The sequence below is a fragment of the Coturnix japonica genome, chromosome 3 (genome assembly GCF_054131305.1).
Source record: "Coturnix japonica strain WE chromosome 3, WE-NBRP24, whole genome shotgun sequence".
NCBI lineage: Eukaryota > Metazoa > Chordata > Aves > Galliformes > Phasianidae > Coturnix > Coturnix japonica.
In genome coordinates, this window is record NC_140665.1 from 44128252 (window position 1) to 44142989 (window position 14738).

A 14738-nucleotide genomic window follows, 5' to 3' on the forward strand; every position below is an offset into this window, starting at 1 on the left:
ACTCATTTTCTACGCCTAGTTTCATTCAATGAAACACACCCATTCAAACACCTAATCTCCTTCCAAACTTTCCTCAGCTCATGGCTTCTGGGATGTTTTATGGCAGATCCACAAAGCAGGAGACAAATGCTGCTCCCCTTTGTACTGGTTTGGGATGCCATGTTAAGTGGGAATCAACACCTCTCTGCCACATTCACCTCTTTATGCCATTATTCAGAGCCTTTGAAGAAAGAGTTCATCTTAGGTACCTTTACACCCACTAACTGGATTACCTTAGTCACTTGTGGAAACAATACCAAGTGCTAACTAAGCTGTAACTAGCCAAAAACTCATAGCTTTAACTGCAAGTCAGGTACCTAAGCCACAGTTTTGACCACCCTCCCATCCCCCCAAAAAGGTCAGTGAGGCACTTCTGAAGCAAAGACTAGATTGGGACCCAAAGTCTTGTCAATTGTCTCATTTCCTTATGTATATCACAGACTTCACCAAAATTGCCCTCCCTAAGAGCTCTGGAGAACTTGCATATGGAAGGGCTGGTTTACTCCTCTCCCTAAAGCCACCTCCATACATGCTAAACCTGCTTGCTCCCTTACCCTGTGAAGTAGCATAAATTTTTTAATCTACCAGAGATTCACATGTTTATGTAAAGTTTTTCCATTCCATCTCTAGTTGAAGTGCACGTCTAACTTTCCACTAGAAACTGCCAAAATTCCTCAGGCTCGCAAAGTCAGAAAGTAGGAATTCAAGCTTCATCGTGCACTGAAGGAAAATAAGTTAAAACTATCCATATATTTTTTTCATATTACAAACCGTCATAAATCAGAAAAGTTTGAGTTTCCCAAAGCACAGGTTTGCTAAGAACAAAAAACTGCCTCTGCACTAATCTCTACTCTTTCATTAGAAGCTTTTAGAGATTAAGTTTCTTCAAAAAAGATTAGAAAAAGTACATCCTAAAATAACACAATCAAACTTGCTTCTTCCTATTCACAAAGGAAATGAAAATAAAAAGCCTTAAAACATTATTTAATGACCTGTAATATACAACTGCTCACAATTCACATCTTGAATTAATACCGGCTCTGATTCTTCTAAATAACTTTATTACATGTTATTTTAAGAGATCTTTCAAAAAATAGATACACAGGTATGTACCCTGAAACAGGAAGCTGACTGTGCACAGTCCAAGTCTCCAAAAGTTCAAAACTCATAGATACTGGAAAAAAGGCAGAAAAATTTTACCATTGTCTTTCTGAACTATACACTAGCTTGGTCTCAGAGAAGAAATGGATAAGCACAGATTTTCCTAAGTGATAATCAACCTTCCTGTTTCATTTCATTTTCAGAAAGAAAACACCATTAGTGTGATCCAAAGTAATGTCTTCGTGAAAAGCCCAGGGTTGTACTTCACATTTCTCTATATCCAGCCCTATAATATCTGAGCATGTACAATCAAGGCAAATGGCAACAGCTCCCTGCAGTCACATCAGTTTATGCACTATGGTCTACCAACTATTAGTTGGGGTGGATCAGCAAAGATTTTACCCAATTAAAACCCTTGAAGAGCAGCTGAACATAGTGAAAAGACACAAAAAGACACACATCTCTGAGGGTTTTTGAAAGAGAATCCATGGACATCTCCCTTGGTTTATCCTAGGGATATCTACAACTCTATACACAGATTCCTACAAAGCCATTTGTTGACTGGTACATTATCAATCTGCACAGCCTGCAGCTCCCATGTCTGAGCAGCCAATGTGGGAGATTTGGTAGGAGTAGAAGGAAAGGAGTTACTGATGCTACAAAGAAGAAAATAGATGTACAGGACAGAAGATACATTTTTTGTTTTCCTTGACATAAATGCCCTTCATAAAAATCTTCTTTTGTATTTGCTTTTGTAATGAAGAAAGTCCTCTCCATTCATTGCAGTAATCACCACCAACAGGTCTGCCAGCCAGCATCAGCTGTTTTCTATTTCCAGGACATGGAGCTCTGACAGCATCACTGCATCCTAAGCACAGAAATGCTGTGGCTGTCTAACAGCATCCAGCAAGATCTTGCCTACAGCACAATTTCCTACCATTGTCCTCAGTAAAACAGTCACTGGCCACGCTGATTGGAAGGGAAGTAGGACAGAAGTTGGCTTTTAGGATACTACAGCAGCCTTCCCATGGGGGGTTTGAGACTTTGCAAAGACATAGAGAGTTTAAAATACTCCAAAAGATAATTAATCTTAGAGCTCTTCACGATTGTCTTTTTTATATCTTGTTTCAGATTATATCTACTCAGTCATAGTAAGACTGTGCCTTGTTGCATGTACCAACATTAACTTCAGGGAATCTACTAACAGAATAACTATCAATATGCATGAGCAAATGCAGTAGAATCTGCTCTTTGTTTTTGTTTGTGAACTTTGACTATGGTCTTCAAGGAGTACTACAGTAATTGTTGGTTAAATGAAATCACCCTGAAGGCAGGAAAATCCAAGCCAAAATTCTGGGAAAGGAAAACTGAACAAAAGGAGTAAGGAAGAGGGAAAAGAACAACTGAGGTTAGAAAACAGAAAAAAATAAAATGGGAATTAATAGCTGGTCTTACTCCAGTGTCAAACTAGAAAACAAAAATCCCTGCCTAGGCCCCATCTGAGAACTCACAATCATCTTGAACTGCAGAAAGGAAGAAGTATTTCACTGCACTCTGATACGTAAAGAAGCAGTGCACTTGCTCATTTGGCATTGTGACTGGGATCAGGTATGGCATTGGCCTGGGACAGGCACAGCGAGAACACAGCTCTGAGTGGCCAGAACTGCAAATACAGAACAACCAGCTCAATAGCAAGATACCCAATGACCTGGCCTTTTTTCTTCCAAGTGACAGGGACCAGCAACAGGAGGCATGATTTTACTACTACCAGTGCTTTTGTTGTTTTTTTTTTTTTTTTAAATCACTGTTATTTGTGTCAAAAAGAAAGCAGTGGATAAGTGGAATATAAACCCAAGTCAGTGGTGCAGAGCTCTGAAGTAAATCCTCAGCTTGAGAGTCCTAAAAGCTTAATCCTTTGTTATCAGCACGAAGCAGAGCCCCCCAGAGTGCAAGGGTCATCCTACCACCTGCACACACTAAATGAAAATACCAGGCCCAGAGATCTTGCTTTAAAAAGCAGTTCTTGAAATCCAGCTTGGATGAGCACAGCCCAAGAGCTGCTCTCTGACCGCTGGTTGATGGCCCTCTGACATCGAACCGGAACCAGCAAAGTTTAGGGACAAAAAAGTTTTCAGATATCAAAGTGTTCATCAGGTATTGCCTGCTGCTTGTGAGCTGCGAACATCCCTTCACGAGAACTAGCCAGTTCCCAAAATGAGCTCCTGCTGAAAACCATCCCCAAAATTCCATGTCAGGAACATCCACTATCACAGGGCTTTGACTTAACCTGCACAGCATGCAAGGTGCTGTTCAATGCAGTTAGAGGCAGCCTGAATCTTTTAAGCTCTGTACGCTCAACACTGAGGAAGCAGCTCTGCAGGGACAGCAGACAGAACCTTACCTCGGGTCCCTCTAACCGAGACTGCACCCTACTGGCAAGGCACCAAAGTTTGCACTGCTCTACACATAGCTTAAGCAATTTGCAACTGTCATCTGGATTTGCCATCTGCTACCATTCAGAAGCCTGAAAACACAGTTTTAACAGCCCAAAATACATAAAGGCTCCTGCAGACAGTTCAAAGTTTTAATATTTGCCCTCTCTATTTTTACAAGGAGTGCTTGTAGAAATAGTAAAAGATTAAAAAGAAAATAAAAATAAAATCTAAAAAATATGTATACGGCACAAACAACTTAAGATATACATTCTGGAGGCCCCTCTAAGAACCAAACAGGTACTTTATGATCACCAAAAAATTTTGCAAAACCTTTGGCTAATTTCACAGGGGCTCTTAGATCTTGACTGGAGTCTGTTTCTGCCACTCTCACTGCAGTTCTTAGCAGCATGTTCTGCAAGACAGTGGCCTTAGGAAAAAGTCTTTCTCTCTCCAAGGCCAGCAACAGGTTGAATGGTGGCAATGTGCTGACATGACTCACCACTCTCTTCAAGCATCCTGTCTTTCAGAAACATTATGCTACTCAGCAGCTACTCTGATGCTTGTCCTCACCAGAACAGGAGGTCCTTCAAGTATCTGAGCTCTTGCTCCAGCACTCTTCACTGCACTGACATCCTTACTTCTGGATGCTAAGAAATGAGCCCATGGTTTGTGTATGACTGCCTATCAAGATGCTTGTATGCATGCTGAAGTTGTGTGCCTGCCTGCATCAAAATAAATAAATAAAATAAGAAAAAAATAAAGATCTTCACTTTTCTTACCAAAAAGTCCTGATGGAATCCCAGCCCAGAGCCATCCTCACACCTGGGATATCTCTGCAGTGGGGGACAAGCACCCCAAAAGAGTCTAAACGCACCTAATCACAGAGCATCTCTAGGAAATGGCAATCCTGAGTCCTGATGGGAAAGTAGAGACAGCACTACAAAAGCTATCAGAACGCAAATGTTAGTACCAATGCCAAACATTTTTAGTTCAAAAAACATCCTTTTTCCTTTTGTCTTAAAATGTACACTCAAGAGACCTCCCCTCTCCTTTAGGTAAGCCAACTGAGCCCAAACAGACAAGTGCCCTGCAGTGCTCTCAATAAGGCCATTTCTCCATGGTTCCAGCTCTCAAAGTGCACTCTTCAGATCCACACAAGTCTCCCACTGTCTTGAGACATCAACATGCTTTGCTCTCCATATGCCCCTGGCTCAGGACACCCATATCTATCACACACTCTAATTTAGGATCTGCTTTTCTGCTTCCATCCTATCCTCTCTGATCACAGACTAATAAGACTTCTAAACAAAGCCATCCCCAAACCTTTTTCAATCCAATCTGTTTCCACTTCTCCAGCGTTTCATGTTCATTCCCATCTACCTCACACCATCAGCATAGCTGCTCTGATGCTGGTCTGGAAAGGCTGTCACTGAGATGCACACCATGCCCACTGCATTCCTGACGTGGCACATCCCAAGGCTGCCTCGAGTGATGGCAGCCAGGAGGAGCAAACAGCAGGAGCCCAGAGCTCTGCCATGGGCAACACTACACTGCAGACAAAACACTACATTGCATCGCACAGCCAACGAGAATATTTGGCTTCCTAAGACTGTTCACACTTTCTAGGTTTTCATTGCTGTAGCTGTGCAGCCACAGAAGAGACTATTTTTTTGTTGTTGTTGTATTTCATTTTCTGGTTTTTTTTCTGGGGGAACTGACCCGTTTCTTTAAGGGGTGGATGCCATTCAGAACCCCCTTGGTGGACCACCACAGAGTTGAAGATATTCAGGTAGCTCTTCCTCTCTCATCTGGTGCATACATACACCCTGTAACTGAGGAGAGGGCTCTAGCATCACCGAGATCTTTAAGATCCTACAACACTACCAGTACGTAGATCAACAGTAAACCATCTCACTCACAAACCAAACAATTAAAGAGCCCCCCCAGAGCCTTCTCTTCTCAAGGCTGAACAGCTCCAGCTCTCTCAGCCTGTCCTCGTAGAGGAGGTGTTCCAAACCTTGGATCATTTTTGTGGCCCTGGGATGTGCTCCAACAGGTCCATGTCTCTCCTGTTCTAATGACTCCATATCTAGACAACCCTGGAGTGAGGCCTCCACACAGAGCAGAGGAGCAGGATCACCTCCCTTGACCTGCTGGACATGCTTCTTTTGATGCAGCCCAGGATACAGTTGGCTTTTTGGGCTGCAAGGGCACACTGCTGGCTCACGTCCAGCTTCCCATCCACCCCTAAGTCCTGTGCTCAATCCTTTCACTTCCCAGCTTGTACTGGTAGTGGGGGTTGCCATGACCCATGTGCAAGACATTGCACTTGGCTTTGTTGAACACCATGAGTTTCACCTGGGCTCACTCCTCAAGCCTGTCTAGATACCTCTGAATAGCAGCATTGTATTGACTGCACTATGTAGCTTGGTGTCATCTGCAAATTTGATGAGGGTGCACTCAATCCCAATGTCAGTGTCACTGATAAAGATGTTACATAGTGGTCCTAGGTCTAATCCCTGAGGGACACCCCATCACTCATCTCCATCCAGTCATTGAGCAATTGACCACCACTCTCTGGATACAAACTTGCAACCGGACCCTTGTCTTTCAGCTGTGCCTAGAACTTCCACTTAAGCAGATACATTTGCGTGCAAGCACAGAGTAAATCACAGCATCAAACAGAGGGAGTCTACAGTAGGGACAAAAATCACAATCTGCTTCCTGAGAAGCGGAGGGGATCCTGCATATTGTCCTCTAGGGAGAGTTCCAAGTGGAAGAGAACAGAGGCTGAGCATCACTCAGGCACCAGGTCTTTAGAACAGGGAAAGCGGAGCTGAGGAAATAGGAGATATCACCCTGAAAGTTTGTCTCTGACATAAATAGAGCCAAGTCTGTGGTCCAGCCCTCTGTCCCTGCAATAAGATCTCAGACACTTAGCAAATACATGTATTAAAAACATATGCAACTCAAAATCACATTAAAGCCCCAGTCCATCTGAGCCAGATGGAGCCTTTCTATCACTGCCATTTGCTCTTTAGTTGTTTATAATACATTTACTTTGGGAGACCAGAAACAACAAGCTGATGGCACAGCTCTGAGAGAAGCTGGTGCAGAGCTTTTCTGATGCTGATCACAGCACAGCAAACACATGACCCAGAGCACCTACTCCTGTGAGTGCTGAGTGCCCTCTGCCAAGTCGGCTTCAAGCTGCTGCGGCCCCTCTGTTCTTGAGCTAAGGGGCCATCTGCAAAGGATCCAGCACTAAAAACCCCACACAATTATGTCACCAAACTCAGCATGGCTTCAAAAGGTGATGAAAGGGAAAGACATTCAGACTATGTGAAAGCACAGCTCAGTTGTTCATGCAGAGCACGATTACCGGTACTGTGATGTATTTCAGTGCAGCTGCCACGTGAAGCAAGACACTATCCAGCAGGGATAGCAGCATCCAAATCCAGCCCTCCATCTACCTGGATAGAGAAATGGAGCATGCCCTAACAGAACACCCAGATAAATGATGTCGACTATTCAGTTTCTCTTACTTTTGTCTTTTTTATTTTTCCTTCTTTTTTGAGACAAACGAATGGGAAAACCAACATTCCAGCTCCAGCAATTCTATACTTTCTTCCAAACAAGAATTTCAGCCAAAAATATTGCAGCCAACTATACAGTAAACATGACGACAAATATCCATTTGAAGAGTTGCCTCTTACTTTACAGCAGACATATATATTAAGAATAACTGATTCCTCCACTGGAAAAACAATCAGTAAAAGGCCAAAAGAATACAGCAGTCGGAAAGATTTGCTGGAACAGAGACTGATGTGAGATGCCCAAAAAGACTTGATGAGTAACAGCGAAATAACCATGCTGGAACGATGAAGTAGGAACACACTCCATAGTCCTCTAAGGGTGATTTGCTCTGTTTGATGAAGAACTGATTTGATGATCAAGTTACTCATTGAATTGGGGTGATGTAAAATGCTTACCTCTCCAGACCCCATTCTAACAAACAGGTTCATATGTAATTTGAATGCACATGTTAGGTCTCCTTCCAGAGCAAGGAGAAGCATGGATTAACTTCCTTTTAGCACTATTTCAGTATTTCATCTGTGGTAATCAATACTAATCCATTAGTTTAGGAAAAGCTCTTTACTTAGGATATACAGTTTCTGTATGACTAGGGTCATTCCTTCACCTTTCTTCATTTCTCCACTACTCAGGGCTGATGCCTGGTCCCAGTATAGACCAACTTTGCCAATCAAGCCCTGTGCTGAAAAAGAGCTATGACACAAACTGATTGCAGGGGCACTGCAGGTTACACAGGCTCCTTTACCACCAAGACTTAGAGAACATGGAAATCCAAGAAAAACAGGGCCAACAGGTATCCTAAAGGCTCTTGCTTTCAGGGATCATTTACCTTCATTTGTGGTAGCTGTTTATGTCCTGCTGCCACTGCACTGGAGAACCCTTGCCACTGACATATGATTGTTATCCCCACAACAAGCCATAGCAACAACCTGGGCATACATTTGCAGAAGTTTGGAGGAGCAGCAGAGAGAGGGGCCTGTGTTACATCTCTGAAAGCAAACCCTGGAAGCTGGGGAAGAGGAACTGAAGTTGGCTGAACTGCATGAGTCAAAGAGCCAGCAGCTGCCTGCCATGGGAGAGAGGGATGCAGTAGGAGAGGTCTACAGAGATGTGTGTGCCAGAGAGAAAACGACCCACATCATGGAGGGGTAGAGATACCATCAGACACCATCACAGGTTCCACTGGGGATATGGTGGCAGCTACCACAACCTCCCCAGTCCCCAGGCTGCCTATACGACAGAACAAATATACCACACACACCATGAAAACACCTTTGAGGTTGTCCTTGATAGAAGCTGAGTGCTCAGGCACATGGTCTACTTTATTATAGGCTACTTTCAAGTTTACTTTGGAAGTCTGGCACTTCCCAGGTTCCTGTTTGTCTCCAGAGCACCTGAGTCCTACTACCCTATGACAGGGTGCTGCCAACAAGCACTGCAGCTGGGAATAAATCAGGACTGGGATCAGAGCTTCATGGAGTTCAGACAGACACCAAGCCAATGCAAAACCCTTTGCTGGTGTAAATGCCCCTTTAGTGCAGAGGCAGGCTGTGGAGATGCAGGCTAAGCTGCCAGCCTTCTAGATCCCAAATATTCAAGGGTGTGGAGAAAAGCACAGGAATGTGTGTCCCTGAGACCCAGAGAACAGACAGCAAGCAAAACATCTCAGCCCTTCTCAATTTTAAATCTTGGGCTTTCTAAGCCACTGTCTTGATCTTGGCAATGCTTATCTTGGCACTGCAGCCTGCGAACATTCAACACAAGCTGAGCCAACAGCACAGAGAAAGTATAGCAAACACATAGACAAAAATGTAAACCTGAGATCAGCAGCTTCACGCTGGTCATGCACAGCAGACAATCTCCCAGGCCACCTCCTGTTGCTTCAGGAGCCCCACTGCTCCTTTCCAACCCTGAAGACATGAGCCACACTCCTCCTCAGGGGAGTAAAAGCACTTTGTGGTTTAACATATCTGCAAAACAGTTGCTGCTTCACAGCACTTGAAGTAGAAAAGATGAGTGGGACTTTCAGGGAGGGAATTGCACCAGCGCCAGCTTAAAGGACACGGCACCTGGTAGCAGCACATCTGCATGCCACCTCAGCCACATTCCTGTCCCCACTAATAGCAAGAGCTGGGTGACACTGGGACCAGCTATCAGCCAGAGAAGCCACTGCCCCAGAACACCAGGAATGGAGCCTGGTAAGAATAATGCCCTGCTTCAGTGACCTGAAGACAGCAGAGCACCTGCAGGCAGCTCCGTACCACCTGGAGCAGACAATAAATCCAACCTCAGGAGCTCAGAAGCCACATTTACCACTTCAGTGCTCTGCATGAGAAATGCCAACTTCAGGCACTGCACATGTACGAGAGGGAGTTGTCTATAAGAATGCACACTCAGTACACTGGGTCATACAGACAGGATCCCATTCCTTCTGCAGGCACGGGCAGCGTACAACATGTCTTTTTTCTTTTGTGCCATGATCTACTCCTTCTCTGTAGCCCAACTTCTGCAAGTATTTCCACACATCAAGACAGCCACGATCCTTGTGCAGTCTGCAGGGCTGGAATTACACACTTCAGCAGCACAAGGGCTCTCATACCTCTGCACACACAGACGCTGGTACAGAGCTACACAGTTACAGCATCATCCTCATTACATTACAGCATCATCCTCAATAGCTGAGAAGGTACATTGCATAGAGTCAAATGAGGTGGAAAGTTCCCTTGGGGACCCCACAGCTCTGTGTGTGTGTCACACAGTCTGGACAAGGAGGGAGCACGAGAGCTGCTTCTGCTGTCAGTAAGACTCTCAGTCTGAGTTCAGCTTCGTAAGGTTCCTCCCAGTTTTCTCTCGCCGTCCACCACAGACGGTGCTTCAGCGTTCTTTGTATGAGAGCAACTAAGGAGGGGTTGTTCCCACAGGAGGACAGCTTTCCATCCGCCTATCAGTAAGAGCTGGCCACCCTTCCACACACGGGACTCGGCAGCAGACAGCGAGGGGTCTCTCTGGGCAGCGCACAGCCGCATCTCCCGCAGCCCGGCTCTGCCACAACGCCCCTCTCTGTCGCCTCCTTGGCCCGAGGGGCTGCCCGAATTGGACTGCGGCGCCAGCGCAAGGCCAGAGCTCATAGGAGAAAGCCTTTTCTTTCTATCCAGACAAAAACGCAGGGCTCCTTCCCTCCCTTTGCCACCGTCCCCCCTCACTGAGCTCAGCCAGCCTCCCCGCCCCCCGGGCACATCTCAAGGCTCCCAAACGTAGAGAGAATTTGGGACCAGCTCCCAGCAGGGGAGCACCAAAACGAGGGAAGGGGAACAGGGATGGATTTATTCCCACAGTCTTCAGCCTCCCCTAGAACCACTTCAGACGTTGTAGTCGGACGAACAGAAGGCAGAGTTCGCAGCTGGCTGCCTCCCCTCCCGGGCTGTGACACTTCTCGCAGACATCGCCCGTGTCCCAGCACACCAACTCCCCACTCCATCCCCTTCTCCTCGCGTTCAGGAGTCCCAGGGACGGCACACCGGGCTCCCATCAGGGACCCTCACCCTGGCTCGGGTCACATAGAGCTCTCCGGCTCCCTGCAGCCGCACCGAGCTAGGACAGGGAAGGGAGCAGGGCCGAAGAGTAGCGTCCGTCCCCGCTCCGCCCCGGGAACCCAGCGGCTAAAGCCTGGTGACGGATCGCCCCTCAGAACCCCTGCACCCGCTTCGGGCACGGGATGAGGAGCTCCGCGGGGCCGACGGTGCCGTCAGATCCGCAGCGCTGTGCGCACCCCCGGGGGAAGGCTGGAGGGGATCCGCAGCGCGCACCTCCGGAGCGCAGCCGGTCACACACCAGGAGCCCGAGGGTCGCGGCAGCGCTCCCAGCCGCGCTCACTGCCCGAAGATGCGACCCGCGGGGCCGAGGGAACGCACCGCGTTTCCTTCGCCTCTCCACCCGGAGGGTCGTTCAGCGCGGGGCCGCTCACCCGCGGCTCCCTCGCGCAGTTACGGGACTGCGAGAACGCGACCTGGCCGAGGAGCGAGAGAAGTGCGGGGCGGCGACAGGTGCGGCTCCACGCGGGGCACCGCCTCGCCCGTGCCCGGGCCGCCCCCGGATGCTGCCTACCTGTGGCGGCGGGGAGCAGCGCGGCGAGCAGCAGCAGCATCGGCAGCAGCGCGGCCCGGGGATGCGGCGGGGCCGCGGGGGGCGCAGCCATGGGGCCGGGGAGCGGCGGGGCGCGGAGCTGCCGCCCGCCCGGCGTCCGTCTCCGCGGGGCTGCCCCGCTCCTTCCTGCGCGCCCCGCCGTCTCCTCCTCCCGGGCTGCCGGGACACTGCAGCGGGGCGGCCTCACGGAGGCGGGCTTCTGCCCTCCGCCCCCCGACGGCCCCAGCCCCAGCCCCAGCCCCGGCCCTCGGTCCGTCCCGTCCCGCCCTGGTGAGTGCGGGCTGCCCAACCCCTTCTTCTCCCACCCGCAGGTTGGTGCTCATCCCTCCCGCCTGCGCCCGGAGGAGGTCTGTAGTGCCGTGGCACTCGTAATAGGTCGTCTACTGGGGGGAACTAAGGAAGAGAAGAAAAAAAGCAATCAGAACAAAAATGGTTGAGCGGGATGCGGACATCACAGTCCTTGTCTGCTAAGCACAAATCAAAGCAAACCAAACCAAACGCCCAACTTCGCACCTGCTCCTGTGCAGCCACCCGCCCCGAGTGCCACTACTATTGCAGCGTGTGCGAGAGGGGCGTAGAGGCGGCTGCGGGGACCACGCTGCCAAAGCGCACCCGCACCTCTGCTGTTTGGGGTACTGCTCCAGGGCCCCGCTCTGCGTGCTGCTCAGTGCCGAGCTGCTCGCAGCCCTTGCCCACGGAAGCGCCGCGGCGCGGTGTGTGCGGCCGACAGCAGAGCTCTATTCTCCTTAAGCCCCAGATGCCAGAAATTAAGTCCAGACATCAGCTTGTGGTTCTATGGCAGAGCAATGAGGGCTGTATGCCCTGCTGACGCTGCACTGCCGTACTGGGGGTGATGCCCACTCATCCTTGCTGGGTTTGGGGGCACCCCCCCAAGGAAACGTACCAGTTTGCTTCCCAGCAAAGTGACGCGTGCCCTGATGCGGCCATGGTGAAGTGGGGGCTGTAGCTGAAAAGTAAACTGGAGTCCCAGACTGTGTGGCAGTGTAGGCACAGCAGTACTGACCAGCCAAGGGACCTGATCCCAGCCCTCAGCTGTGGGGGTGTTCAGAAAAACACCTTTCAACACTCCTGGAGTATTGAAACACTTCAGAACCTCACTGCTGCAACATAGAAGAGACTTTTAGAAGCAAAACTGCCTACCAAAGAGGAAAGGAGCCTCCAGATGACAGGGTTCAGGTGGCTGGAGGTAAGACACAAGTACTAACTCCCATCCAGATTCCAGAGTTTGGGATCTCAGCATTGGAAAAGACCAAATCCTGCCTGAGACCTGCATCAAAAACGTTTGTCTGTGAAGGTGTTGTTGGAGAAGGCAGTCATCTGGGAGTTGCACCTGCTGGATTGCTGCACAGAACTGAGCCTTTGCTTTGCTTTGCTTTGTGCTTAGCAGACAAGGACTGTGACACCCACACCCCTCCCATTTTCCTTTTGGTTGGGTTTATCTTTTCTCCTTATTTCCACCAGCAGAGGACCCACTATGAATGTCATGGCCCCACAGATCTATGGGTATGGGTAGCATGGATAGGCAGATACTCACCCTCAGGACCTGGCAAGGCAGGCATACAGCCTCAGCACTTCCTCAAGCACCCACATACCCACTGAAAGGCTTTGCATTTCTCTCCCATCTTTCTTCAATGCCTGCCCAGTGCAAGTGCATCCAGCACAGACAGAGGGCTGAGGCATGGAGCAGCACAGCCACCCATCCCCAAAGGAAGTGCCCTTCCAGCCCACCTGCATGCGCCGTGCACCAGAGAAGTCTTTCTCTTAAAAGGCAGAATTGCACTGAGATGGTGAATAACTCCTGCAACAAGCAGGGTTCTGGACAGTTTATCTCCTGTGCAATCCAGAGCATGGACTTGGAAACAACCAAGCAGGCTTCAGCCCCAGCATTGGTGTGGATATGGAAGTGTGGGCTGTGGGATGGGCAGCTGGCTTGTGGCAATTGTCTGAGAGCTGGCTTCCACACAAGCTGCAGTCTCATCTCTCAATGCAGGTGAGAACACAGAAGCTTTCATGAAATGCAGTAACATTTCCTTTACTTACACACATGAAAGTATGACTGCTACAATAAAGGAGTTTCTGAACAGTTTTGCTAATGGTTTTCATCACAGCATTGAGAAAATTGTTTGAAACCTGCAAGAAATGCAAGAATTACCTGTACGTATGAAGCCTAAGCACCTATTTCACTTCAAGATAAATAGAAAACTGATGTTAATCACTTATGCTTTTCAGTTGCAGTGTACAGTTGTATTGGAGGCCAGCAGCTGCAGCAGAGAGAAACAGGATGAAAGAGAGCCAGGTATTGCCTTCCAGCCACATAACACTCCTGTGAGCACCTGGTAACCACATCCTTCCCTGCAGATTCTCTTCCTTCAGCATCAGTGTACACACAGGTGGTAGAAGCACAGGCAGCTGCATCACATAAAATGCATTTTATGTTCATTTTGAGTTAGAACTATGAAAAAGATGGCAATGTGGAACACATAATAATCCATAATATAATAATAATTCATTTGCTGAACTTTGTCTCTTCTTCTGGTGATCAATGTTTGCTAACAGTTTCTTAATGTGTTTGTTAATTGCTTCTATTTATATGCTTACCCCCATTTGTGTGCTCTCACCTGAACCAAAAGAAAGATTCTCCCTATTTTAATAATGAACTGGCTCAGGTGATGTTCATGAGGTTTGTAGATACATTCAAGAAGAAAAGCTGTCCAAAGAGACTGAAAAGCAAAATGTTAAAGTGATCAGTGGAATGTCAGTGTAGTCGGGGTTCCTGTGCCCATTAGGTAGACTCTTCCAAGAAGAAAGAAGAGGTGGTTGTGTTACACAGTGTCTGCACATGGACACACAGCATGCAAGGCTTTTCAGACAGCAGTGGAGCTGGCATTTCTTGTTCTTTAGGTTGTTTGTGTCTGAAACTGTGTCTTTTCCATGCTGTTCTGATCATGGAAACCCCGATGTTTTTATGCAGGGCTCAAATGCCTGGCACTGCTGCAGTTATGCTCCATTGGACGCTCTTCCTTCCTACAGCTTACAGCTCTACCCTGACTCTCGTCTTGCCTTCCTAAAGCACTTTCTTGCAGCATCTCCTTTCAGCCTTTTTTGTCTTTTTCTTTCAGGAAAGAGAGATCCAGAAAGTGTGTCTCTGTAGCTGATCTGAACAAATTCCAATTTACTGCATTGACAAAGAAACTGAAAAATTAGTTATTGCCATAGACCCAGCCCAAACTCCAGTCACGGGTCTAAAACAACAACCCTGCCTTCAGTATATTTCCTGAAGTTCATTATATCAGTCTGTTTATTCTAAGGTTCTTTCATTTGGTCCTTTTTATCAACCCGCCTAAGGAGACGTATCTGTTACTGCTGCAGCTGCTCCCAAATCCCAGTTCTTCTCCTTCCCCTCCT

General features: G+C 48.0%; 1 protein-coding gene across 1 annotated transcript in view; it reads right to left on the minus strand.

Annotated features, from left to right (window-relative positions):
- Positions 1 to 11630, minus strand: part of FNDC1 (fibronectin type III domain containing 1) — a 56345-nt gene extending 44715 nt beyond the window's left edge. Inside the window, exon 1 of the mRNA XM_015858070.2 lies at positions 11274 to 11630. Coding sequence (XP_015713556.2) covers positions 11274 to 11364 — 91 coding nt within the window. The 5' untranslated portion in view covers positions 11365 to 11630. The remainder of the gene's footprint in view (positions 1 to 11273) is intronic.
- Positions 11631 to 14738: the final 3108 nt, after the last annotated feature.